This window comes from Vespula pensylvanica, chromosome 23 (genome assembly GCF_014466175.1).
Source record: "Vespula pensylvanica isolate Volc-1 chromosome 23, ASM1446617v1, whole genome shotgun sequence".
Classification (NCBI taxonomy): domain Eukaryota; kingdom Metazoa; phylum Arthropoda; class Insecta; order Hymenoptera; family Vespidae; genus Vespula; species Vespula pensylvanica.
The window spans coordinates 3455081-3481762 of record NC_057707.1 but is presented as its reverse complement, the minus strand read 5'-3'; the positions used below and the strand labels follow the sequence as shown (position 1 = coordinate 3481762).

At 32.6% G+C, this 26682-nt stretch overlaps 1 protein-coding gene across 13 annotated transcripts in view; it reads right to left on the bottom strand.

Moving 5' to 3' along the window:
• Positions 1 to 26682, bottom strand: part of LOC122636747 (glycogen synthase kinase-3 beta) — a 56967-nt gene that overhangs the window by 11751 nt on the left and 18534 nt on the right. For 6 of the 13 annotated variants that reach the window (XM_043828320.1, XM_043828319.1, XM_043828325.1 and 3 more), the window contains exons 1-7: positions 10218 to 10454; positions 5419 to 5609; positions 4184 to 4267; positions 3557 to 3595; positions 2814 to 2924; positions 2449 to 2686; positions 1871 to 2064 (exon numbers count right to left, since the gene is read on the bottom strand). In XM_043828320.1, the coding sequence (XP_043684255.1) occupies positions 1871 to 2064; positions 2449 to 2686; positions 2814 to 2924; positions 3557 to 3595; positions 4184 to 4267; positions 5419 to 5609; positions 10218 to 10398 (1038 nt within the window). In that variant the 5' untranslated portion in view covers positions 10399 to 10454. Of the gene's footprint in view, positions 1 to 1870; positions 2065 to 2448; positions 2687 to 2813; positions 2925 to 3556; positions 3596 to 4183; positions 4268 to 5418; positions 5631 to 6535; positions 6709 to 6992; positions 7134 to 10217; positions 10455 to 26682 lie in introns of those variants that run through there. The other 7 variants (XM_043828327.1, XM_043828329.1, XM_043828331.1 and 4 more) reach the window with 6 other exon arrangements.

Genomic DNA, 26682 nt, shown 5'->3' with positions numbered 1-26682 from the left:
TCCTTTCGAATATTTCTATGAAAATGTTGGTTCATAATCAAAATTAATCGAGACATTTATAATTCTTGTTATAAATGATTCACTCGATATATATAATATATATACATATGTGTGGGTATAATAGCATTTTTGTCAACAGAATGAATTATTAGTACGAGAACGATGTTATTGGCGGTATTAAACGTATCGAGTGTTTATAATAGAGATATACACACAAAACACTCTCTTTATATATACAAATTGATTACATATTAAGGAATAGTTGAAAATCTCGTTTATTAGGAACAATGGGGAAAAGAAAACAGAAATCTATAAGAAAGAAAAGTTTTGTGATTCGTGTGTCAAATATTTTTAAACTACGAAATATAACATCCGACTTAACGGTTAAATTATAAACATTAATGATTTTTAATTTTTTTATGGAACATCCTGTATTTTCTTTTTTTTTTAGTTAATAAAACATTCTATTTGACACATGAAATCATGAAACTTTTATTAATATTTGTTTTTTTTTTATTGCTTCTAACAAAGTAGATATTCAATTGTCCCTTTAATTTATAATCAATTGATATATATGTATATATGTGGGTAATCGATCGTAGCAATTTTTCATTATTGATGTATTTCGATATTTTATGAAAAACATTGAGAACAAATTGAATGTTATTTACTACATATGGCAAAAATAAAAAAGAAACCATGATTCTCTGTGTGTGTGTGTGTGTGTGTGTGTGTGTGTGTGTGTGTGTGTGTGTGTGTGTGTGTGTGTACATATATATAAACACGTATATATATTTATGTATATACGTGTGTATATATATCACTATTTCAGAGATATTTAAGCAACAATCGTTTTTTCAATTTCATCTATTCACAGATGTTCGAGACTCGTAAAATATCACCAAAACGTTAGAGTAAGTGATATTTTCTTTTTTTTTCCTTAATTAAATGGAAAAAATATGGTTAGTAATGTTAATCGCTAATATAAGAAGGTAAAAAAAAAAAATGATGAAAACAGTTCTACTAAGATTTCACAATTTCCACATATATATATATAGAAAAACAAAAAAATTTTTAGAAAGAAGAAAAAGTGATTAGGAATAAGAGAAAAAAATGATAGAGACTCGAATTTGAGTTTCCATTCAATGATTCGAACAGCAAGATGTGTATATATATATATATATATATATATATATATATATATATATTATTTAACATACAAATGCTAGAAAAATCAATTATTTTGTTGGTTAGTATATTGATTTGATAAGTGAAGGAATATTTGTGCCAGCAGTAGCTAATAATGCGTTTGAGGACTGGGACCACTTACTCTAATTTTTTGGTGCTCCGTGGAACACTTTGGTCCACTCATTCGCTGAAGCATATACTGTAACCACGAGTACAGGTATTGATGAATGATACAATGAGAGAGGATTAACAAAATTGCCGTTATGTAAAATATTTCACAAAAATATTAAAACGAATAGTTTTTGAATAATCTCTCAAATATTTCTTGTTTACGAGACATGCAATATATATATATATATATATATATATATATATACCCACACAACCATTGTAATATTTTGAGAAATTTCGTCGATTAGTCTCGACGTGCCTTCTTAGTCAGTCACAAGTAATAATAATAATAGTAATAACACTAGTAATAGTAGTAGTAGTAGTAGTAGTAGTGGTAATAGTAGCAGTAATAATAATAATACAAGGACATACGCGAATGGCATGGAACGTGAATTGGGTTTGAACGTTTAAATACGTGTTCTATGTGTCTTGCGCGTGGAGATATTACATATAATTTACATTAATAATAAAACGTACCAAATCTGGATCAATATGTTAATAGAAAAATTACCTTTTGCCATGGATGCGATTTTATTTGTGGAAATTTGAATTCGGTATAGTTAGGGTTCATCTCACGTATTTGATCACGCGTCGGTGTACCAAGTACTTTGATAATTTCAACAAGTTGATCTACACCGCTGTCACCGGGGAATATCGGTTGACCAAGCAGAAGCTCTGCCAGAACGCAACCTGCGCTCCACACGTCTGCAAAAATAAATTTTGATATGAATTATTATAGGTATTACTAAAAGGAAAATGGAAAAAAGAAAAAAAAAAGGAAAAGATATATAGTTACCAGACTAAGTTCTGCATATTCTGACGTATATTCATTTATATAATTCGTTTTATAATAATTTGATATAACTTAAATAGGAAATTAAAGAACAACAATTTGTACAATTAGACAAATTATCCGATCTAACATCTGCAGGCAATTTTATCGTAACGAAAAGATTAAGAAAATCAAATACAATCAAAACTAAGTAAAAGAAAAGTTAAGGACAAAAATTAAAAAAAAAAAAAAAAAAAAAAAATACAAGTAAGAAAAGAATAATAAGAAAAAAGGAGTACAATTTTACAAAGACTAACCGATCTTTGTAGTGTAGTCAATAGCACCAAAGATGAGTTCAGGCGCACGATAATAGCGACTGCATATGTAAGACACGTTAGGTTCCCCTTTGACAAGATGCTTGGCTGAACCAAAATCACAGAGCTTGAGAACGCCAGTTTCAGGATCCAAAAGTAAATTCTGCGGTTTGATATCCCTGTGACAAATGCCCAGGGAATGGATGTACGCCAGCGAACGGAACAGTTGATACATGTATAGCTGGAAAATGAAAGACAAGTAATAAAGATATTCCAATGAATTTGGGAGCCAAGGAAAGCGTGCAACAAAAAAGAGAAATTTCGTGATCAGTATCAATTGAATAATGATAAATGCATGGCTCCTTTACCTTGATAAAACTGATTGGTATCGTCTGCTTGCTTTTGCTATAATGTCTGGCGACTTTGTACACGGTTTCGGGTATATATTCCAGAACTAGATTGAGATAAACCTCGTCCTTCTAAAAGGAAATGTTATTTTATTACTACAAATTAAATCATTATATTCACTTTTCTTTTTCCTTTCTATAACGTCATATGGACGAATAGATTTGTGAAAACACTTTTATGGAAGAAAAAGACTCTTTTCTCCTATTTAAGAAGAAAAAAAAGAAAAAGAAAAAAAAGAAAAGATGAAGACGAATGATGTATATATGTTACAATAAGTACAATACGAGAGTCATCACGATTTAGATGTGTGCGAATTTTTATTAGTTACGTACACACGTATGTATTTATGGTTAACAAATGCACGCAATCTCGATGTGATCATTCTCTAGGACTAGCGAAGCGGCATTAGCTACTAGATTCAAAAGTTAAATCATAATTAATGAGTCAACGTGATCTAAGATGGTGTTAACAAAAAAAAAAAAAAAAATAATATAGAATGAAAGAAATTTAAAAAAAAAAAAAAATAAAGAAAAAAAACAAAGAATAAAAAATCTGTACGGTACTCTTTACTCGTTGTTTTTCTTTTTGAATTTTTAATTGTTCTTTTTTTCTTCTCCTTCTATGATAAAAGCAAATATGGTAGCCTAAGTATATTTCGGCGAAAAAGGATAATTTTTAAGCTACTGGGTATGCTCCAACTTACGTCCACATGAAAAACTGGATTAGTTGCGTTTAAGATGTTCTACAAAATAACATAACAACGTAGCATGCATTAACACTAAGGACATTTATATTGATATAAATAAAACGCGGCTTATTTCATTACACAAAAAAAAAGAAAAAAATTTAATTAGAAAATTTTCAATATATATATGTATATATATATATATATACACATATATTACCAGATGCATGTAATATATTATTAAATATTCATAATTTATATTTTTATAAGCAACTTTCAAACTCGTTCCTATTTCAATTCAATCCAATCCTATTTTATGAATTATGACAATATATTATATATACAAGTATATACGTTACTTGGAATGCACGGGCATAAACGATATCGATTTAATTAGATTCGTTATTTCTATTACGCTCAATCATCGATTACAAAAAATTTTGTTAAACCCAGATTTAAAAAAAAAAGAAGAAAAAGAGAAAAAAAAAGAAATACAAACAATTATTTTATCTTTGTCCTATTCAATAGTTAAATCGACTCTCTTAAAAAAGAATATATAAATATACATACATACATACATACATACATATATACATACGTATATACATATGTACATATATTAAATAGAATAAAATTAATAGTTACCTTATCACCACAAGAGTAGAAGAAATATTTTAGTTTGACGATGTTGCAGTGCTCGAGGCGCCGCATTATTTGTAATTCTCTGTTCTGAAAATAAAAAAGGAAGAAATCATGAAAAATAATGATAACGTTTTAAATACTTAGCATTATTTATAATACATTTCTTTTTAATAATTCTAAAAGAAAAGAAAAATAGAAGAAGAGAAAAAATTTATGTATTTACTTCACTTTTTTCTACCGATATATCCATATATATATATATAGGATACTACTATTCGTTCGACACAATTCTTCTATATATTTCGTATATACACTTTCTTAGACACATTCTATAGACAAATTCTTTTATATATTTTATATATAATTTGATACTTATATATTACAATTCTTTGTGTGTGTGTGTCGTGCGTGCGTGCGTGATTTTAAAGTTACATGCCGTTATAAATGCTTAACAATCAAACTTCTTTCGAATTGATATTCACGGTATACATTCGCGTGACTAATCGAGACGTCAGAAGTCTTCGCGTCGTTCTCTTTTGCGCCAAGAACAAGAGAAAAGACAAGACGAGACATATCCACATCGTATGCCTGCCTTGTCTTGTAGCTTTATTTGATGAAAGCTAGAAAGTCTGAAGCAACGCGATGAAGAAATGCAAAATGCATTCTCGTAACATATCAATCGCTCGTCGTCGTATCAATTCAAGTCGACCTTATGTATAAACTAAGCACAACGACAATGGCGTCACGTTTGATTGTGCAAGATCCAATACATTTTTAAGTAGGCTTATCATTATCGAAAAAAGAAGAATAAAAAAAAAGAAAAAAGAAAAAATAAAGGCGATAAATGGTAAAAACCACTGGGGCGGACATATTTTGAAAAAAATTCTTATCGAAAAGAAATTGAAGTGTGTGTGTGTGTGTGTGTGTGTGTGTATGTGTGTAAAATAAACATTTGATTTTCGTTCTTTTGTCCATCCGCAAAATTCGAGAGAGAGAGAGAGAGAGAGTGATGGAACGCATGAGTTATATAAAATAACTACTAATAGTTCACAATTTATTGGAGATAAGCTAGCAAATGTAAACACCACCACCATCATCATTGATAGATTATATCGATCACAACGATTAAAATTTATTCAGACTCGAACCTTTACGTTACAAGAATAAATCTATTGATGGATCCATTGATAGATAATATGTAATTATTATCAAGAATAAAAATAACTTGAATCGCTCACCTTAAATCGTTTATCTTGAAGAACCTTCTTAATGGCAACCATCTCTCCCGTGTCAAAGAGTTTCGCTTGATATACAACGCCGAAACTGCCATTGCCAATGACCTTGGTGTCGGTATATGCGACTTCTCGTGGAAGATCCGGTCCAGAACCAGGTGTAGCCACTACTGTCGTCACCTTGCTGCCATCCTTGCCTGCATTGTACATCGCACCACCCATAGAAACAATCGAAAATTACAAACGCTACAGTACAACGAAAACGAATAGAAAACAAGATACGCGAAAAAAGATTTGCGCGGAAGAGTATTGCGAAGGTGAAGAAGGAAAGAGAGGCAAGAAAAAAAGAAAAAAAAGAAAAAGAAAAAAGGAGGAAGGGGAAGCGAGTTTAATACCGTTGAAAAGTTAATACCGTAATGTTATAGCCATTCTCTATACATCTATTATACTTTATCGAGATAATAAGAACGAGACGAAGATATCACGCTATATTATCTTCTATGCGACTAACATGCGAATCAATTAAACATCTTTTCGAAGAACAAAGTGACCTCTTTCTTATCGACCACTTCTACTTTCTTCATCTTCTACTTTTTCTACTTTTTTTACTTTTATTTCTTCTTCTTCTTCTTCTTCTTCTTCTTCTTCTTCTTCATCATCATCATATCTCTATCGCTACTTCTATCTCCATATTTTTTCACGTAATCAACATCGTATATTCCATCGTATTATTTATCTCTACTTTTTTTTTAAAAGACGCTTTCTACGTTATCGATCGAGTAGCCGAGGTATAATAAGAGTCGGATAAAAACGTAGACAATTAAAAAATACATATATAGATATTTATGCACGTGAAGAGGACAAGAGATTATACGGTTGAACAATATATAACGGTTTAAATGTATATATGAATATATATATTTATTTATTTATATATCGATTAATATATATACATACATGTATATATATATATATATATATATATATATATATATATATCCGAGATTGTCGTTAACTTTAGAATCAAATAACAATATATACCACCCGTGTAATATAATTTATCGTCTTAATGATTCAGATAAATATGTTCACTCTTTTGCATATAGACGTGAAAAATAACAACCTGTGAAAGGTGACATCAGGCAGGGACACCGATCGAAGAAGATCTCGTTTTAGAGGTTAGAATTACGTTTCCGATGTTTCCTTTCGAGATAAACGCTGGGTGTTTCGATGCTCGGTCGGTAAGAAAGATAATTTTCGAGAGAACAATTATTTCCTTCGTCGATTTCTTGAATCCTAAGAAATATATATATATATGTGTATATATATAAATATATATATATATATATACACACATACAGGACATACGTGCGTACGTACATATGTCATACGTACGCAGATCATACATCATACGTACATCATACATACATCATACACACATCACATACATGCATACATACACACATACATCATACATGCATACATATATATATATACATATATATATATATATATATATTTATGTTTTAAGAAAACGTATTTTTTCCGATGTTTCCAGATCAAGAATCAAAAAAGTTTACCTTTCTTTCGAGATTCTCTCGATGGACACGAACAGAACGAACGTAAATAGTATCGTACTTCAGACTTTTTCATCTTCTTGAATCGGGCAGCAATTAAACGTGACTAACGTAATGATACGAGATACATATGTATATGGATTTCCCTATGAAAATATCAATAATTTATTCGGGTGTAACTTAACGTCGCTATGTGCACGACGCTTTTCGATGGATCGATTCGGTCGGTTGAACGAATTAGACGAACACGAATCAGATTTTGTTGTGCTCGCGATACGATTGTAACGAGATCGAGAACGGTCACGACCAATCCGATTCGTCGAAGGTATCGAAGGAATTAATGTTGATTGGTTGAGATTCGGATAATGTCACAAAACTTTTATGGATTGACCAATGAAATAATTGTTATTTTACGAACTAAACTATCCCTCGTTTTTCTCAATACGTAATTAATGACTATAGTACATTCTATTTGTATGCTGTGAGAATATCTAAACACAATAGAGATAGAAATAAAATACAATGATGTGACAATGACAAACATACATATCTACGCGGCAGTGTATACATACACGTGTTTCAAACTTTACATATAGAATGCTTTACTCAAAGTTTCTATTTATCGATATATCTTCGTTGTCTTTTTAACGATACAACAAAATATTCAAAGAAGAAATTATTCGATTCAAAAGGCGTGAAGGAGCAGTGGAGGTAAGGCAATATTCCGATTAAAAGAATGTCGTTCGCAAGACGATATTTTAGATTTCGAGGTTATTAAGATATTTCTTTTCCGTAAATACATATATCGGTTGTTTAACTCTTATTGCAATGTGTGCGTTATAATTATTTATAAAAAAACGATATAAATTGATTGACCTTCAAATGTGATCTTAAACAAGAGAGACTGACGTTTATGCAGAAAACATAATAGTGTAAAAACGTATAAGCTAAAAACCATATATATGGAATTATTTAATCCAATTGGACAAATATTTTGATTGATACAGTTCGTATCTATGTACACAAGGGTCACGTAGACTTTTTGAAATAAACGTGTTTAAAGTCATGCATTCCCTGCTTGTGTGTGTCTGTGCGTGCGCGTGTGTGTGTATAAATATATTGCCAAGTTAAATTCACCGTGTGAGAAAAGGCAAAGTAAAAGGGGGAAAAAAAAAAAAAAAAAAAGAAGAACACTTCTCATCTCTCTTATCCCTTTTGCCACGTTATATTCACATCGTGGAATTTTGCCCTTTTCTCGACCCATGCTTAGCCTTGCTCATTCCCGTCCTGGGTAACGTCGTTAGCCTATTGGAAAATTTAACGCCCAACACCATCATCATCGTCGCCATACTGTTATGACATGCATCGCTGTACTTCCCTGACATTTAAAAAAAAGCTCCATACACGCAACGTTCCCTAGCTACGTCATTCGAAAATGACTACGTCAAATCTCACTCGATATCGAGCTTAAATTGATCGACAATTCCCAAAGATTATAACTATATCTATGTCTATTTTTATCAGAGAGAAAAAGAGAGAGAGAGAAAGAGGGGGAGAGAGAGAGAGAGAGAGAAGGGGGAAGGAGAAAGAGAGGAAAAAAGAAACGAAAAAAGGAAGAAAAATGTATTACAGTCCTCTGAGAATATATTCGCTCACAGTAATTCGCTAAATGTTTATAATATTTTCAGAACGAGTTGAGAATGTGCATAAACGGAAACGACGAAAGTCACACGCGTTTATTGCAATTGCTATTCGCTTATCTGTATGATAAATCGTTGATCTATCTGATGAGATTTATTTTTCTTTGTTTTTTTTTTTCTGATTAATGATTGCAAATTTTATTAAATAGAAATTCGACATGTCTACAGAAATATTTCGCAGAATCGATCTTATCGCGAGATATTTCTTTTTTTTTTTTCTTATCATTTCCAAAATTAATTATATTCGTTTTTTCAAATCTTCAATATTTCCAAGCTTCATTCGTATAAAAATAAAAGATGATAAAATGTTATATAAAATGGAAATAATTTCTTTTTATTTTTTTAACGAACGTTTAAAATTTGCTAAACTATTCCTCATTTTTGTACAAAGGAAAACTTCATTTTCGATCATCTACCGTTTTTTTTCTTTTTTTTTTTTTTATGAACGTTCAACGAATAGTAATAAAATATGACGAAAGATATTTTTATAAAAGTGAAATGATTTTTGTTTTTCGATCATATATCGAGTATCGAAGAAAACGGATGATCCGTCGCACGAAAAAAAGATAAGACAAAAGATAAATAAAAGTGAATTTCTTTTGAGTCAACGTATAAGAATTATACAAATAATTTGTAGAAAGAGAATTAAACGACGGGAGATTTTGTAATTTCTATAAAAAGCAATTAATTTTCTAAAATTATCAATCGAGCTTGCTTTATCATCGGCTTATCAAGTTCCAGAGACAAATTCATCAAACGTTATAATTTCTTTTCAACGAACGTACAGCTGTACAAATAATTTGAAAAAAAGAAAAAAAAAAGAAAAGAAAGAAAAAAGATGTAAATTAGCGACTAAAAATTCTTCATTTTTATTGCAAATAAAAAAATGTTTTCATCGATATCATCGATAAATCTTTACGCCATCTTTCCATCAATTTACCATTAAAAATAATAATAATTTTTTATCCGAAATAAAAAAATGAAGGAATGAATTTTTGTCTCGATCAATTTTTAAATAATCAGACGAATAATTTTTAAAGAAAACAGTGAACGATGAAAAATTCCTAATTTCTATACCAACGAAAAATTATTTACGATCATCGACGAATTTCATGCAAATATTTAAAAAGATAACGATCCATTACACGAGATAAAGAATAAAAAATAAAAAATAAAAAATAAATAAAAAAGTAAAAAGTATGAATTCTGTTTCAACGAGTGTACACAATCGTGCAAACAATTTTGCAAATAAATAAACGACGAAACATTTGTAATTTCAACGAAAACTTTCAATTTCGGTCGTAACGAATAAACAGAAAAATAAAAAAAGAAAAGAAATAAAAAGATAATCATCGATTAAATTTTTCTCTTTGAACGAACGTAAGACGATTGAAAAAAAGAAAACAAAAAATTCGATGGATGTATAAACAATTATCTGTATTTAAATGTCACGTTAGTTGTTACGTATTTCGAATCTCTTGTGTCGGCTCTTTCTTTCCTTTTTTTCTCTATCCAACGCAACACTTACGTCTTTTGCTTCCCAGCTGACGTAAGAACTTGCAGAACTTTTTGTAAGCGCCATTGGCCTCCTTGCCGTTCAATTCTACGCCATTTTTCGTCCTCTCGTGTCTCTGCCCGGAAGGACAAAGTTTCGGATACCTCCACTGTTGGCAGGGCTCCGACCAATCGAGTGTGCTCGCTGGAGCCATTTTCTTTTTCTCTTTCGAATACGTATTCTTCTCTCTATCTATTTCTCTCCCTCCCCCCCCCCTCACTCTCTCTCTCTCTCTCTCTCTCTCTCTCGAGAAAGACAATATTGCTTATCGCAGATTCTTACCGAAGTAAAAAGCTTTACCTTCTTGCATGAAAGATTCTAACGTTACGTTCGTATCACATCACCCAGTTAAAGTATATCGAATTAAAATGACACTTCTGTATTTATTTATTTTATTTCATTTATTTATTCGTTCGTTCGTTTGTTTATTTTTGTGTCATCTCGTCTTTCGTTTTCGAATACTCGAAGAGGATAATCGTAGACGAGACGACGAGATACTCCTCTACATTCGAAAAGTAGAAAAACACTGTATTCCGTTTGTTTTCGAATTACGTTAGATAATCTTCTACGATGATTCCCGAATCACTCTTACACCCACTCGTCTCGATAATCGTAAGATTTCGATTACGTTTATTATTTTTTTTTCTCGATACGTAATCGCATTGTTTTCGATTTCTTCTTTCTACGTCTTCTCTCTTTACTACTTCTTGTTATTTAAAGATTCACGAGGACGATTATCGCGCGAAGGAAAGTCGGCTAAGATCTAAGCTCTTGGCTCCCGATTTCCTGTTTCTCTCCCCCCGATCCCGCGGCTCGGCGTGAAAAACTCCTTTATCAAGAAACGAAGTATCGTCAGCAATTGATCCTCTTACGTCCAAGTATACGAGTCGAAAAAAAAAACTTTCACACATATAGATAGATATATAAAAGAAAAAAAGAAACAATGACGAAATAGTAAGCGAAGAACGGAAAGCACTAAAAGTCGAAGAATTCACAGTGTTCGCGTGCGTGTGTTTATTTATACGTCAATAAATTAAGATAAATTATTTCAAAGAAAAAAGAAAAGCATAGAAAGATAAAAAAATAAAAGAAAAGAAAATAGTTGGACGTTGATTTTTTTGCGCGAGGCGTCCAACGACACACCGTTGACGATTCGTGCCGCCTCGACACGCGACTAAAGGACCAAACGAGCTCGCGGATCAACGTGACCGTTGGTGGGTGGTAGGAAAGGGGGGATGGGTGGGGGAGAACGCGCGCGAAAGAGGGAGGGGAGGGACAGGACGGAGAGAGGGGAGAGGATAGGACGGTAGAGGTCCACAGTCACAGTGATCCGAGAGCATCGATCGAGTACGATCCACGGGATCGTTCCCTTTACAAATCCAATTTTTTTCCCTCTTTATTTCATTTTATTTGGTCGTTTATACGAAGGGGACGGTAGTTAAAGATTTATCATTATTGCTGCCGCTGCCGCTGCCGCTGCCGTTGTTGTTATCGTTATTATTTTCTTTCGTCGTTAAGCATTAGTCATTCTTCTTCGATATTTTTGGCAAATTTTCAAAAATATATATTTCAAAATACGACGAGTTTGCGTCGAGATGTTCGTCGAGACAGATCGAATCTTGGAAATTATTTCTTTTTTTAGAGAAAACGTTAAGAAAAATACGAGAATAATATTATAAGTATCAATCGCGGAGATTAGAGGTTAATGTATACGCCGAGACAGACGAATCTTCGAATTTCTTTGCGTATTTTTTTTTTTTTTATTTCTCCATATATAATTAATAAAAATAATAATTTTATAAGTAAATCAACCCGATTACGCTACTCTCTAGCAACAACCGCTTCTTGACCAAACGATTGTATCGGATTTATATATACGAAATTAAAACGGCAGGAGAAATACGCAGAGAAGATAGTCCCTAAATTCCTGGTAGATAGCGGCCTAAACGAATACCTTTGTTTAGAAGAAAAACGAGATACGTTGAACAAGAGTCGACAATAATCGTCCCGACAAACTCGATAAAGATCGAAAGACTCGAAGAAACGGGTGTTCCACTTTCCCATGCGTTCATCGTTCACGCCCGACCACCATTATGATGATTATTATATGCTATTATTAGTCTAATCGTCATCCTTTCTCGTTACTACACGTTTAATATCGCTTCGAGATACGATAGAAAAAAAAAAAAAAAGAAAAAAGAAAAAAACAGTGGGAATAAGACAGGCAGATAAACGGACAGAGATTATCGCAATCGAAAAGAGATAGGTAGGCATAAAGACATTCTCCGTCGGACGAATAAACGGACTACCAGACGGACGATCGAACGGATGGTTGGTTACGTAGATTTTCGGATAGACGAACAGAAAGATGGTCAAATAAAATGTAAGATAATTGGACGGACAGACAAATAGTCGGACATATAGTCCGATAGATGGTCGACTACTAACGGGCGAACCGATAGCTGGATAGATTTTCGGACGGACGATCGGACAGGGAGATGGACGGTCGGATAAAGAGATTGACGGATAGAAAGTCAGATAAATTGTTATGCAGGCAATTGGATAAATAGATAAATAGATAGATAAAGGGAGGGAGAGAGAGAGAGATAATTAAGTAAACAATCGGAGGATCTAGACGGATAGAAAGTCTGATTTTCGAATAAGCAGTTAGACAATTAGTCGGGTAGAAAGTCAGATAAATATCCAAACAGGAAGATTGGTAGACGGAAAGTTAGATAAATAGTTGGATAAACAGTTAGACAGACGGTCGGTTAGTCAGCCAGTCGGTTAGATAGAAAGTCAGACAACTGGACAGAGAGACTGATCGGACAGAGTTGAACGGATAGAAAATCAGATAGATTGCGGTATAAACGATAAAATAGATGGATGGATGAACGAGTGAAGAGGGAGAGGGAGAGAATCGGACAGACAGACAATCGGACGGAAAGTCAGAGAAATAGTCTCGTAGAGAGATCGATGGAAAGTTATATAGATATGGTGAGTCAAACAGTCTGACAGACAGACGGTCGGACAGACGGTCGGACAGTCAGAAAGATAGATGGTGCGCGCCCGCGAAAAGAAAGAGAGAATAAAGCTAAAATGCAAAAGATTTTGTAATTTATTAAACGAGTTCGAGAAAGCATTTCGATATCGTTTCTTCTTTTCGTGTTATAAATACCTTGTTAGAGAGCAACCGCTATATTTAGACGCAATAAGGAGATAACTGTTCTTAGAGTATACGCGCTCGGACTTGCGTACGTAGAAATTCCTACGAACGTAGATACGGGAACGAAATCTTTAATATCCAGATCGTCTTTTATCGACAAACGCGTGAGAGTGAATATTTTTTGTTGCTTTTTTTTTTTAACGCTTCTATTTATTTGGTCGGTATTTTTTTTTTTTTTTTCTTTATCACACACGCACACTTCTTTTTTTAGTCGGTTCACTTAAAATATCTATTAATAATAAGTTAGCGCGCGCGTTTTCATTTTTCGAAAGAACCAAAGAGGAAGAAAAAATATAAGAGATATAGTGCATACAGATATCGTCGAATAATAAATACAGATACCAATCAAATCGATCGTACCGAATAAACGACATATCTGTGAAACAATGGACTCGAACGTCGATCTTTTTGACTCGATTCTGGTCGAACGGTACGACGTAATCTCTCGATGGAGATAGTCTTCCATTAAAATTAACGTCATGGCGCGCGCGTGTGTATAATGATGCGAGGAAAGGAAACAACACACAATTGAATTATGATCCAGTGGTGCAGCTGATCGATGGATATAAATAGATCGACCGTACACATCGAACGGTTATTCGCGTTTTACCGATACTCTTCTTCTCGCGAGTTGCAAGGACGTGTTTGGATTTGGCACTACATCGACGGATGTTTGCCGAAAAACACCATTACGAGAGAACACGTTCTATTGGGTTCGTAAAAAAATCATACCGCAACCGTACTAGTAGGTTTTTTTTTTTTTTAAAAGGTCGATTAAAAGATAACGAGTTCTATGAACGCAGTTCCCATTTTTTATGACAATACTATTTCGACACACGCATTTCTCTTTTTTTTCTTGATCGTAAATATTTTTACAAGACCATCCGATATTCGTTTTTTTTTTTTAATTCGAACCGATCATGAAAGTAAACGTTAATTCGATCAACGCGTTAATAATCATACACGTATTTTTACTATTTGACAAAATAAATTATATATGGACGGTCCTTTGTTTTCGTTATTATTTCCTTGTTATATTATGAATTATTTTTAATACAATTTTAATCTATACCAAATATTATTATTAAATAAATATTTCTATTACGTCATCGAATATTTTTTTATCTTGGAATATAACAAACTGATTATGTAAATAAGTACTAATTAAATTAATGCGTTCAAATAAATCATCTACTTTCTCTTTTTATCATTTTCTTATTAATTAATATTTTTGTATTTATTTCTTTTTTTTTTTTAATTAAATAAATAATTAAATTAATAGCTAGCCCGAATCAATAAGCTGACGACATAATGTTTTTCTTTTTCTTTTTTTTTTCTTGTGAGAAAATAATATTAATTTTTACTGTGCAGAAATAGGACTTTTAAGTGAAATAAGATAAAAAATTGATCATACTTGATAATTAAATAACTTTCTAAAAAAAATATCTCAATTGCAACCGCACTTGAATATGTTTTTCCAAATTTTCGATAATTTCGAATATTAATTTCTTCTCTATAAATTGTACCACTTCGTATTTATTAATTATTGATCATAACAATCGCACGATTTATCTATTTACGATATATACTATAATTAGCAGCATATGTGAAAAGGATAGGAACGTAAACGTATATTGACGACCCCAGTAAAGAGACTTTTATTATATTTATCTTAACATTTCGAAGAAAAAAGAAATAAAAAAATAAAAAAGAAAATAAAAATAAAGAATGTCTTTTGAACAAATTTATGATACTGCAAATACGAATTTCAACGGATTCGTTTCGCTGTAACTCGGAAAAGAAAAATATGTGTTATCTATTACGTCGAGATCTCGAGAAAATAACAAAATCGTTAGTGAGAAGATAAAGAGAGTGACGGGGGGGAGGGGGGAGGGAGAAAGAGAGAGATAAAGAGATAGAGATACCCGGAGAGAGAAAGAGAGAGAAGATACAGATAGATACCGATCGTACGACGACACGATGTTCTACATCGTTTATCTATTATCATCGTGTCGTAAAATTCTGTACCTTTGTTATCAGTTACGATAGAAATCCGTCTGATTTAAAATATGCTCATGGACGTGTGCGATAACAACGAAACTACTCTCATGAGATCTCGAAAACAAATAGCGTAGAGAAATATACGTACGTGTACGTGTAGGTATCGTTCGTTAGGTGTCACATGCAACTCGACACATCGCGTATATCGATCAACCTTCGATGAATTTTTCAAATGATTCAGAACGAGCAATCGAACGATTCATTTCTATGAAGGAGCAATGTCGATCGAGTTCGTCGTTAATCTCATGAAAATTATCGTTATTATTATTATTTTTTATTGATATTTTTGTATAATATAAATTTCACGTAATGATATCTACTATTTTATCTACAATATAATACATTTTATATGTATCATAATAAAATGTAAAGGAATATTGCAATAATTTTAAATATACTATAAATAAATATTTGTTCTCATATCAGCCTATAATGTACTTACGGTGTATAATATGTACCGTATTATATTAATGTATACCGACAATACCGTTAGGCACATGTACATCCTGGACAATATGATATATCATTACACTGATATTAATTTATATTATCGTTTTCCAAAGTTTATGCGTGATTTTATAAATCAATTATTATTTCTCGCGACATCTCCGACTAATTTCTTTCTCATATCGTAAAACTATTACCAAAACTATTATCAAAACTAGAGAAAGAGGAAGGAACAAAGAAAAAACGATGAACAAAACAAAAGAAAGAAAAAAAACGATATTTTTTCTTCCGTAGAACTGATCAAATAATTGCAAATGTAGGGGGGACACGGTATTCCAGACGAATAAATCAAAGAGAAATGCGAGAGTAAGAAAGAAAGACATGGGGGGAGGGAGAGAATTGTTCTCTAGTTTAGTCGAGTTCGTTCACACTATTCTAGATTTGGGATAATGTCGTCATCGGTATAGGTCGGTACGGTTCTGGCTCTTTTCCAGGTCTCCGATAGTAAGCTGTGACGAGGAGACGGAGGAAAAAAGAGAGTAAGAGAGAGAGATAGAGATAGAGACACAGAGAGAGAGAGAGAGAGAGAGAGAGAGATACGCACAGACACCTTATTTTCAAAGCGTATTTTCGACATAATTAATCCGCATGCTCCGAATTAGCCTACATTGCGCTACCTGCTAAGCTACAAAAGAGAGATCAGCCTCCGCGATTTGCTATCGGGTGTGAAAATTGCACTATGAAAGTGCGTAAAGATAAGAAAGAAAGAGAGAGATAGACAAAGGCACGAGGAGAGAGAAGGCAAACAAAGAGATTCTCCTTTAACGCTAATGATTCTTTCGCTCTAATTAGTAATCGTTGATCAAGTCGTACGTAAAACAAACGATACAAGATAAAGAGGCTTTTTAAACTTTTAACGTAAAATAAATATAATAATATCGAAATTTAATAGTTCATTAACACGATCCATTTTCAATAAATGAATTATAAAACATATTTTACCGTTCTACATCCGATATATTTTTCTTTTTTTCTTACCCGATCATCGTAATGATCGTTATCGATCACACACTTTATAATGTACAATTAAAAAAGAAAAGACATTTAATATCTTTACATACGTATTAATAATAACACTGTTTATTAATAATTCACTTTTGATTATCAACGCACGCGCGCCGTTCATTCTCTCGTTGTTCATAACGGACAATAAAAATGTCCCTTGAAATTATTATCATTGAAAATATACCTCCAAGATTTTTAGACATTTTAAGGAAGAAAAAAAAAAGAAAAAAGAAAAATTATTTTTATTCGAGTTTATTTATCGAATAAACGAAAAGACTATAATCTGACTTTGTTAGATAGGAAGTTGGTTGTCGGTAAAAGTAACTCGGCGTTGCGCCACCCTTCCATGACGAATAATCGATTCCACTATGCCCCATCGAACTTTGTTATCCATGAACGGTTTGTAGAGCGGTGTTACGTAAGCTTTAGGGATTATGCGGCATTTTTCCGGAAAACGAGCACCGTTTCTCGCAAGCGCATCCTAATGCATCCTCTCTCTCATTCTCTCTTTCTCTCCGATAATGTATTCTCTAACCAAAAAGAAAATGCTTTGCTCGAGTAAAAGTAAAGTGGATGGAATGAAATAAGAACGATTCGAGTAATCGACATATGCATTGAATATTAGATTTTTACTTGTTAGAAAAAAAAAAGAGAGAGAAAAAGAAGACAATTTTTTATACGGCTAAATAATATTTAATTAACCATATCATTCGTATTACGTGTAATTCAGTAAAAAATACAAATACTTTTCCGTGATTCGTTATGCGAATTAATTTCCTAAATCTTTCGAATACCGACGAAAATGATTCGGATAACAATTTTATATATTTCTTTTATTATATGTAACAAAGTAAATAATTAACACGACGTATAACTATTGATAGACCGTAAGAGTAACAAAACGGAAGAAGAAAAGAGAAAGAAAGAAAGGAAGGAAAGAAAGAAAGAACATTTTTCGGACTTGCCGGGCACGAAATTAACGAAACTTTTTTTTACTCGCTGCCGAACGCGTTAAATTATTACAGAAATTATTACTTTTGTGATTCGTCCTTGGTTAGGAGAAAGAACGAACAAAAAAGAGTGTACGGAAGAATACGTATCGACGAAAGTACGTACGTGCATTCGTACGCGTGAACTGTCTTCGATGACGCGTGTGTATGTACGTAGGATACGTGCAACCTTTTTGGAAGTACACACGATCTTTAAACGAAACTTGGCACGGTTCCCGTGTACAAAAAGACAAGAGAAATCGGATACTTCCAGGAAGTAAATTAAGCAAAATTAACTTTTAGACACGATATCGTTCGAGAAAATGAAAGATCGTCAGTTTCTTTTGTTAGCACATCGCCCGATAATCATCGTTCCCTCTCTTATCGACCTTTTTTCTGTTTCATCGACCGACACACAAACAAACGAGAAAGAAAGGCAAAAAAAGGAAGAGAAAAGAAAAGAAAAAAAAATATATATATATATATAGTTAAGGTTACGTAGAGGTCAAACGCATTATCCATAAAAGAAAAAGAAAACAAAAGAACAAAAAAGAAAGGAAAAGAAGGAATTATTGATCAACGAAAATATATTTACTCGTGATTTTCTCGTGACGTTATCGCTATCAAGATATAATCGATCGTTTAAACGAATCTCTTCGATATCGTTCAAAGTTCGATCGACCTTAATCGCGGGATTTAATTTCTCGACCGACGATGCACGGGATTTTTAAATGAAATTTCGAATTTGTTGAAATTCTTGTTAAAGAAAAATAATAATAATAATAATAATAATAAAAAAAAAGTTTGTACGTTCGAATATATCTCGAGTGTACGAAAAACAAGTAATAAGCAGAAATTAGAAAAATAAAAAAAAATCCCCTGAGCGGGATCGATCTCGCCACCCTTCGTGCAAAAAACTTAACGCTTGCCGCCGCGTCATCGATGATATCGAAACACAGGTTCTATTTTTCGAGAGTAGTTCCTTGCATCAATGGTTCTCAACCTTATACGGTTCTCAACTTTTAATTTAAGCACGTTAATTAATAATAATAAATTATTTTATATTAAATAAATATTCTTCTATTTACTTTCTTTCCGTTTCTTTTTATAAAGAAAGTTTTTAATTATAATGGCAAGTATTCGATGTAATTGATGCCAGGACATAGACAGATGTGACTCGGCGAAAGCTGAGAAACGCTGTCTCTTACATAACACACGAGAAAACATTTTTTTGGCTAAATTATCGATTTCTCGACAATGTCGTAATCAATGAACTTTTTTGTTCCTTTCGTCGATACGAATGAAATAAAAATTCGACTCGATTCGACGACTGAAAAATTTCAATGTCGGAATTGATTCGAAAAAGAAAAGAGGATAAAAAGTTAAGGAAGAAATAAACGAGTAAATAAATCAAAATAAAAAATTTTCACCATACTTTCATAACTATATATTAATATCGTCGTACAGAAATCACGTATAACGTCCCTTTTCTTGTTTCGCCGTTAAGAAAATGATATCGATCTCTCTGTCCCTTTCTCTTTCTCTCTTATTCGCACATAATTTCGCAACATGATCAAGAATGTTACTTTGGCAAGACACCGTGGGCGTACGCCCAGGAAAAACAGAACGCGTTTGTTAGTATTTACATACGTACGTACCTACGTGTGATACATGCTATCAAACTATATATATATATGCACACGTATACGCATCACGCACACGCACACGCACACGAGCACAGCAGGAGAACACACGCGTTCACGAGATTTGTATATGTACTTTCCTATCGGTAGATCCAACCTTTGATCAACGATTAGACGAAGGAAATCCCACATACGGCCGATAATAGGCTAGCAGAGATTATTCGTGAAAGATCGTAATTCACGTATCGTTCACGGAAAATATTTACGCTTTGTTATATTACGCTTATTTTCTCATCTCGGATGTAACAACCTAATGGATTTCATCTTACGCAGATTACCTACACGCGTACGCATAGATTTAATAGATTTGATGGAAGAAACAAATCGAACGTTCTATCTTACAAATGACATTTCTTTTCTAAAAAAGAAAAATATCATACATTACTTCTAGTTTCTACAATGACAATTGTTAGGAGAAATTTTAATGCTTATATCGCATCAATTATTCAATCATTCTGATAAATATTAATATAACAAAAATGATTATGTCGTTCAAGTGGTCGATGGAATATTAAACGATAAAAATAAGAGTAAAAAATAAATTAACCAAAAGATAACCAAAAAATAAGTCAAAATAAACAAAATTTACGATTGAGAATGAAAAAAGAAGGAGATAAGAGAGCGAAGAAAAGAAGGAAAAAATAAGAAATAAAAGCTTCGCGTTATGATTTATTTTTTAAATGATATAGCCGAATGAGATAACAAAAGACGAACGAAAACGACTACGTGCCACGAAGGAGCAGAAAGAAAGAAAGAAAGAGATAGTTTGTGTCTGACAGTAGAAAGAAGAATTGAAACGTCAATGCAGTGAAAATATCGATGGAATGTGTCCTAGGTCGCGAGTTTCTTATTCCTTTTGGACGTGTACGCGAAAAGAATAAATAATCGATTCTACGTTTGGGCAGCAGATATTTCACATATCCGAGATGGAGAGGGAGAGAGAGAGAGAGAGAGAAAAGGGGGAGGGGAGAGAGTTTAGAAAATGAAAGAGAATCTCTCACATTTTTTAAAACGCGAACAAAAATAGATAATGTCGTTTAAGCACGTCTCTCTTCTATTTGCCGAGCTTTTCTTTTTCCTTTTTTTTTTTTCTTTTTTTTATTCCATCACCTCATTTTGCTGCACTTTGTAATGCACATTGCGATCGTTCCTTGCTTCCTACGACTACGATGACGTTTCAGTGACGTTATTATATTTGTAGACGATGACGTGTATCATTCACGAATGGACGCGTTTAGTTATTTCAAGAACTAAACTTAATCCAATCTAATAATAGTTTGTCACTCGCGATGAGAAAAAGGGAATTGTTTAAAGCTTAAGCCAATCGATTTGCATAACGGAAACTTTCTGCATTACCGACTCAGTCACAAAAGTGTTATCGAGTTTAGAATTCAAAAGGTTACTCTTACGTACTACTGCGGCTAGTTAGTTTCCACAGTCGACGACAGGTAACGCCATTTTACGAAACGATTACGACAGTTATTTCCAACGTTATCGTCGTAAGATATTTAAACGGGTAAAGTTGGATTGGTCTCTCGAGATTTAATGATTTTATATCCTACATATGACGTATAACATCTATTTTTATATTTACATAAACTATTAAATAAATGTATTGACTAATGATAAATAATGATCAATGTATACGCTACAATCTACATAGAATCAAATCAAATGATTACATTTAAAAGATTATAAACGAGTATTTTTCAAGTTTATGGATCTATAAATCGGCTCGATGTTCGATAAAAAATAATTAAAAAGCATACATTAAACGTGATACTATTATATAATAATAAATAATCTGAGACTTACTTTTCAATAAAATAAAAAAGAAAATAATTATATTACACACACACACACATATATATATATATATGATAATTAATTATAATATATTAAAAGAGTGAAAAGAAAAAAAAATAAAATTATTGTTTGTTATATCTGGAGACTCGAGACATTATTAAACGGACTATATAAGATATTGAACGCATAAATATGTCAAAGCAGTTTTTTTAAGTATGTAACTAATGATATTAAATATACATACTTTGTTTTAACTACGCAAACGAGCCCGAAATTTATTTTTCGATAGAAGAAAAAAAGAAAAAAGAAAAATGTTAGCTTATTAATCTACGGATACTTCATTACTTTTTTACTTCTTTACTTGCTTGCTTGCTTGCTTGCTTGCTTGCTTGCTTGCTTGCTTACTTACTTACTTACTTACTTACTTACTTACTTACGCATGTTGACATAAGAGAAATTAGCGAGACTCTGTGAAACGAGTCGCTAAAAAGTTTCACAGTCAAGTTTCGTAATCTATTTGTACTAGCTTATCACTTCCGATAAATACAATTATTTTAAGTGTATACAATTTTAAGTAATCACCTGGCATCTCTTGCCCGCAGCTCGAAATGAAAAAATGTATTATTAATTATTGATTTTATATTTATCATTAATTTCGATTTAAACGTTGCGATTTAAGCTTAAAAATTGTTTTCATAACGTCGATGTAACTTATACTTGAGATATTTTTTTTCCGCAAAGAAAAAGTAAAGAAAAAAAAAGATAATAATAATAATGTATAATTCATATTTATAATAGGACAATACAATTTTAAATATTCTTGTAGAATCTATAACACTTTTCTTGTACGCGTGACTTTTTAATCGTTTTATATATCCGCGTTGTTTTACGTACGATTCAATCGTCTAAACGATAAAACGAACACATACACGTGCACAAACACAGACACATATAGACACTTAAATTTTGAATTAAACTTATAAAGAACCCAGAAGACATATTTTTTATTTTTATCTCCGAACGTCAAATAAATTTGAGAATAATATCAGATATACTAGGGTGATTCAAATTTTTCTCAATGATCGACGATATCATTTATTGGCTATAATGCGTTAGAAAGGCAAAAAGAAAAGAAAATCAGCTGCACGCATTTCGATCGCGCGTTGATAGAAATGAGCGCAACAACGAACGCAACAAAGAACAAATAGAGCAGGCAGGGGTGGTGTCACCGTTATTTATATATTAATTCTAACACAAAGAAGAGGAAAGAGAATTCATTGACCCGACAGAAAGAAAGAAATACGCGTAAAAATCTGTGCGACGTTAACGACAACAACAGCACCCTCTCTCCTCTACCTCCATCCCTCTAACAAATATTATACTGTACAATATTATAGCAAATATTATACCATAGCAAACGATCAATTTCACACAGGTCCTACTACGGTACATACAATTTCAACGAAACGATCGTTGCATCGAAATTATTATTATTATTCTCTTTTTTGTTATTTCGATCATACGGTTTTTCTTCGATCGATCCATTATTTCGAACCTCGTACATAAATATTTATCTATTAAATTTTAAATCGAATTAAATTATGAGAGTGTAATGCTCGTTAAATATTAATTCGTCGTCGAATGCTCGAGTACGAGATCGAAAAAGAATTGGAATGGAGGAAAAAAAAGGAAGGGGGAGGGAGGGAGAGAGAGAGACGATCGTTAAAACGTCCTTCGTGATAGCTAATTGCAATGTCGTAGACCTTCGTGACTAATCTCACATATCGAGGCCTCCGTTCTATATATGCCAGCGTTTCTCAACCAGATTTTCTCAAAATCCTATCCCAAATAAATTTCTTTAGAGCGATTTCGAACAAATGTTGTTTTGTAACGACATCGCATAACTGAATATTTCTAGCATACGCTTTTGACGGATCGAACTTACTATTTTTCACCGTTTATTATTTTCAACATACGGAATTAGTTTACTGCGATTAGTCTTAGCAAGAAGATTCATAGAATTCGAATTTGTAATTAGATTCCTTTTCTAGATATTCATGTAAATTTAACATTTTTTCTTTTTCTAGTTTCGACGTCCTTTTTCTCTAGATTAATTCATAAAAAATAAAAAGAGGAAGAAAAAGAAAAAAAAGAGGAATTTGTTTCAAAGTAGTCTATTTGGTTGATTCTATCAAAAGGTTGGTCTCACGAAAATGCAAAAAGTGTCTAGACGTCTCAACAAGACGTCCCCCTCCACCTGTCCTCCCTCTCTCCCTCCCAAACAACGTTCTTTCTCGAATATTTTAGGGTAAAAGTTGCTAGCACGTGACCATGAAAAATATGTATCATGATTTTGCACGTTTCTTTTCATTTCTTATTCTCTCCTCCTCCCTCCCTCTCTCTCTCGCTCTTTTTGTCTTCGAAATAGCGATAAGAGACTACGAAAGACCCCGTGCTTTATCTCCGGGGCAACAAAGTTCCTCAAAGTTCATGCGATTGACCGATGACGTTATTGTATATAACACGCGTCTACGATCGTATCGTTATTTTTTTTATTTTTCATTTATTTTTTATTACTACTATTATTATTCGTTCAAACCAATAATATCAACGATCTTTTCTTCTATGTCAGAAAAAGGAGTGAGAGTGGGGGGCGAGGACGAAAGAGGGAGAAATTTTTATTTCATCGATTTACGCAGCCAGTATAGCGTATATTTTGTACAACGTACGTATTACAGTCAGACTAGTCGATTAAGATAATTTTAGTTGATCATGGTTAGATAGGAGAAATTGTTTGTTCGCTTTGTTCTACATAACGCAAAAGTTCCTCCATTTATTTAGATCATTCGTTAAGTAAAAATTATTTTATTTTTGCATGACCTTTTTTCTTTTGTTTTGTTTTGATTTTGGAAAGGAAACACCGTCATATCGTAAGTGAAAGTCGAATCGAATCAAAATTGTACTCTTCTATATAACTTAAATATATTTATTTTAACAGGTTGAAAATAAACAAAATGTCGAATTAATTCATATATCGTTAATTTCTATATAATCCATTCATAATTCTCTCCGTTCCAAAATAACTTTGTCACATTGTTTCCTAATACTTTACAAACTCGATGAACTCGTTCGACGATTTAGCGATGGAGATAAAGAAACCGATACAGTTTTATTTTTACAATTTGATAGTTTGTCCCATTTCTTACCGATTGCACAAGAATCAGTCGTCGTTCTTCGGACAAACAATTATTAGCCTGACGGCAGTAGAATTCTAAGGAAATACGCAAATACCCCCTCCCTCTATCACACATATGTACATATATAAAATAATACTCGAATATACAGGAAGATTGGTATTGCGATAAATCGAATAAAGAATTTCTCTTATCTATCCATTTGACCCCCTCTCTCTCTTACACACACACACACACACACACACATATATATATATATATATATAGGTTGTTCCATAGTTAAAAACTAAAAATCATTAAACTTCCGGTTTAACAGGAAGCAGATTGTTTTGTCGATTGGTACTTTTAAGACATTTTACCCTTTCAGATACCTGAACCTTTTTTTAAATATATTTCTTTCTTCTATTGCTCCTATCAAAGGAGATATACAACCGTCCCTTCGTTTATAATTAACTCATTATACTTCACTTATTTTTTTCCTCTATCCTTTTTCATAAATTGTCGATTAAAAATATTTTCTATTCGTCATACTATCCCACGCGATAATCAAGAGAGAGAGAGAAAGAGAGAGAGTGAGGCAGAGCTTTATGCAACCTTTTATAGAAATCTCACTTATCTCGCCCACGTTATTTCGAAGTTATAGCATTTGCCATCGAATTAACGATTTGATTCGTTTCAGGATTTATTTTTAATGAACGTCAATACGATAAACTATTGTGTTTGTTTTTTACTTGTAAAATAAAGATTGTAATTTTGTAATATAACAACGACATTGCCAATGACGTATATTATAATACGTAATTATAAAAATGGTTTACCAAGTAAAAAAAAAGAAAAAAGAAAAATCGTCGACGAGTCAAAAAGTCGTGAATATCACGTTTCGCCTATTTTTATAATCCGTGTCATCGTGGTAATATTTTGATAGAATAATATATCTTTTCGACGATTATTTCTTTTTCATTAAAAGTCTAAGAAAAAATTCTTTAAAAAGATAAAGCAATCTCGACAGAAATAAAAATCATTATCTTACCAATTGACAAACGTTATTAATATTAATGAAAAAAGTGACAAGGATTTTAAGATGGCAGACGATAATTAATCAAATTTTTTTCTTCTCCGAGAAAAGAGGATAGATAGATGGAAGAACGAGTGGAACGTAGGGAGAGAAAGAAAGAGAGAAAGGTAAGAAAAGCGCAAGCGGCAGAACTCGGAAATCAAAAATCGATCGATTATGCTTGGCTTCTCATCGAAAGGGTATTAAAAAGGCAGCGCGTTGGAAATCCAATTGGCACTGGTTAATAAAAAAGATATGTGAACGAGCAGAAAGATGGAAGGATAGAAAGAGAAGGAGAGGTATATACGTACATAAGTAGTTACATAGGATGTACCGACGAGCAAAAAAGATAGAAAGGAAAAGACAGGCGCGTACATATATCTAACCGCATAAAGTTAAAGAGACTTTAAAGATTTTCATCAATACCATTCTCCTCTTTCCCTCGACCTTTTTTTAACAAATAAGGTGAATTGTCTCGCTCGCTCTCTCCCTCTCACGGCTTGTCCGTTATGTCAGGACTGTCAGGCACACATATAAGGATTCCAAGGATTACCAGAAGCACGCGAAACACGCTCGAGAGTGATGAAAAAAAAGAAAAAAAGAAAAAAAGAAAAAAAGAAATGAGAGGATGACGACGAATGAGAGAGAGAAGGAAGATTCCTTCTATTTCGCTTCTCTCTCTTTCTCTCTCTCGCGTTAGAAACGTCAGACGTTTCTTTTGTCACGTTGGTGCGTCTCTCACGTGCCATATTTTTAAAGGCTAACGCGATTGTTTCATTTTCCGAATATTAACATTTTTATTTCAAATTGTTACAAATTTTCTTTTTTTTCTCTTTCTCTCCCTGTCTCTCTTTTTCTGTCCGATAAGATATGCAGTCATTCGTGACCACCGC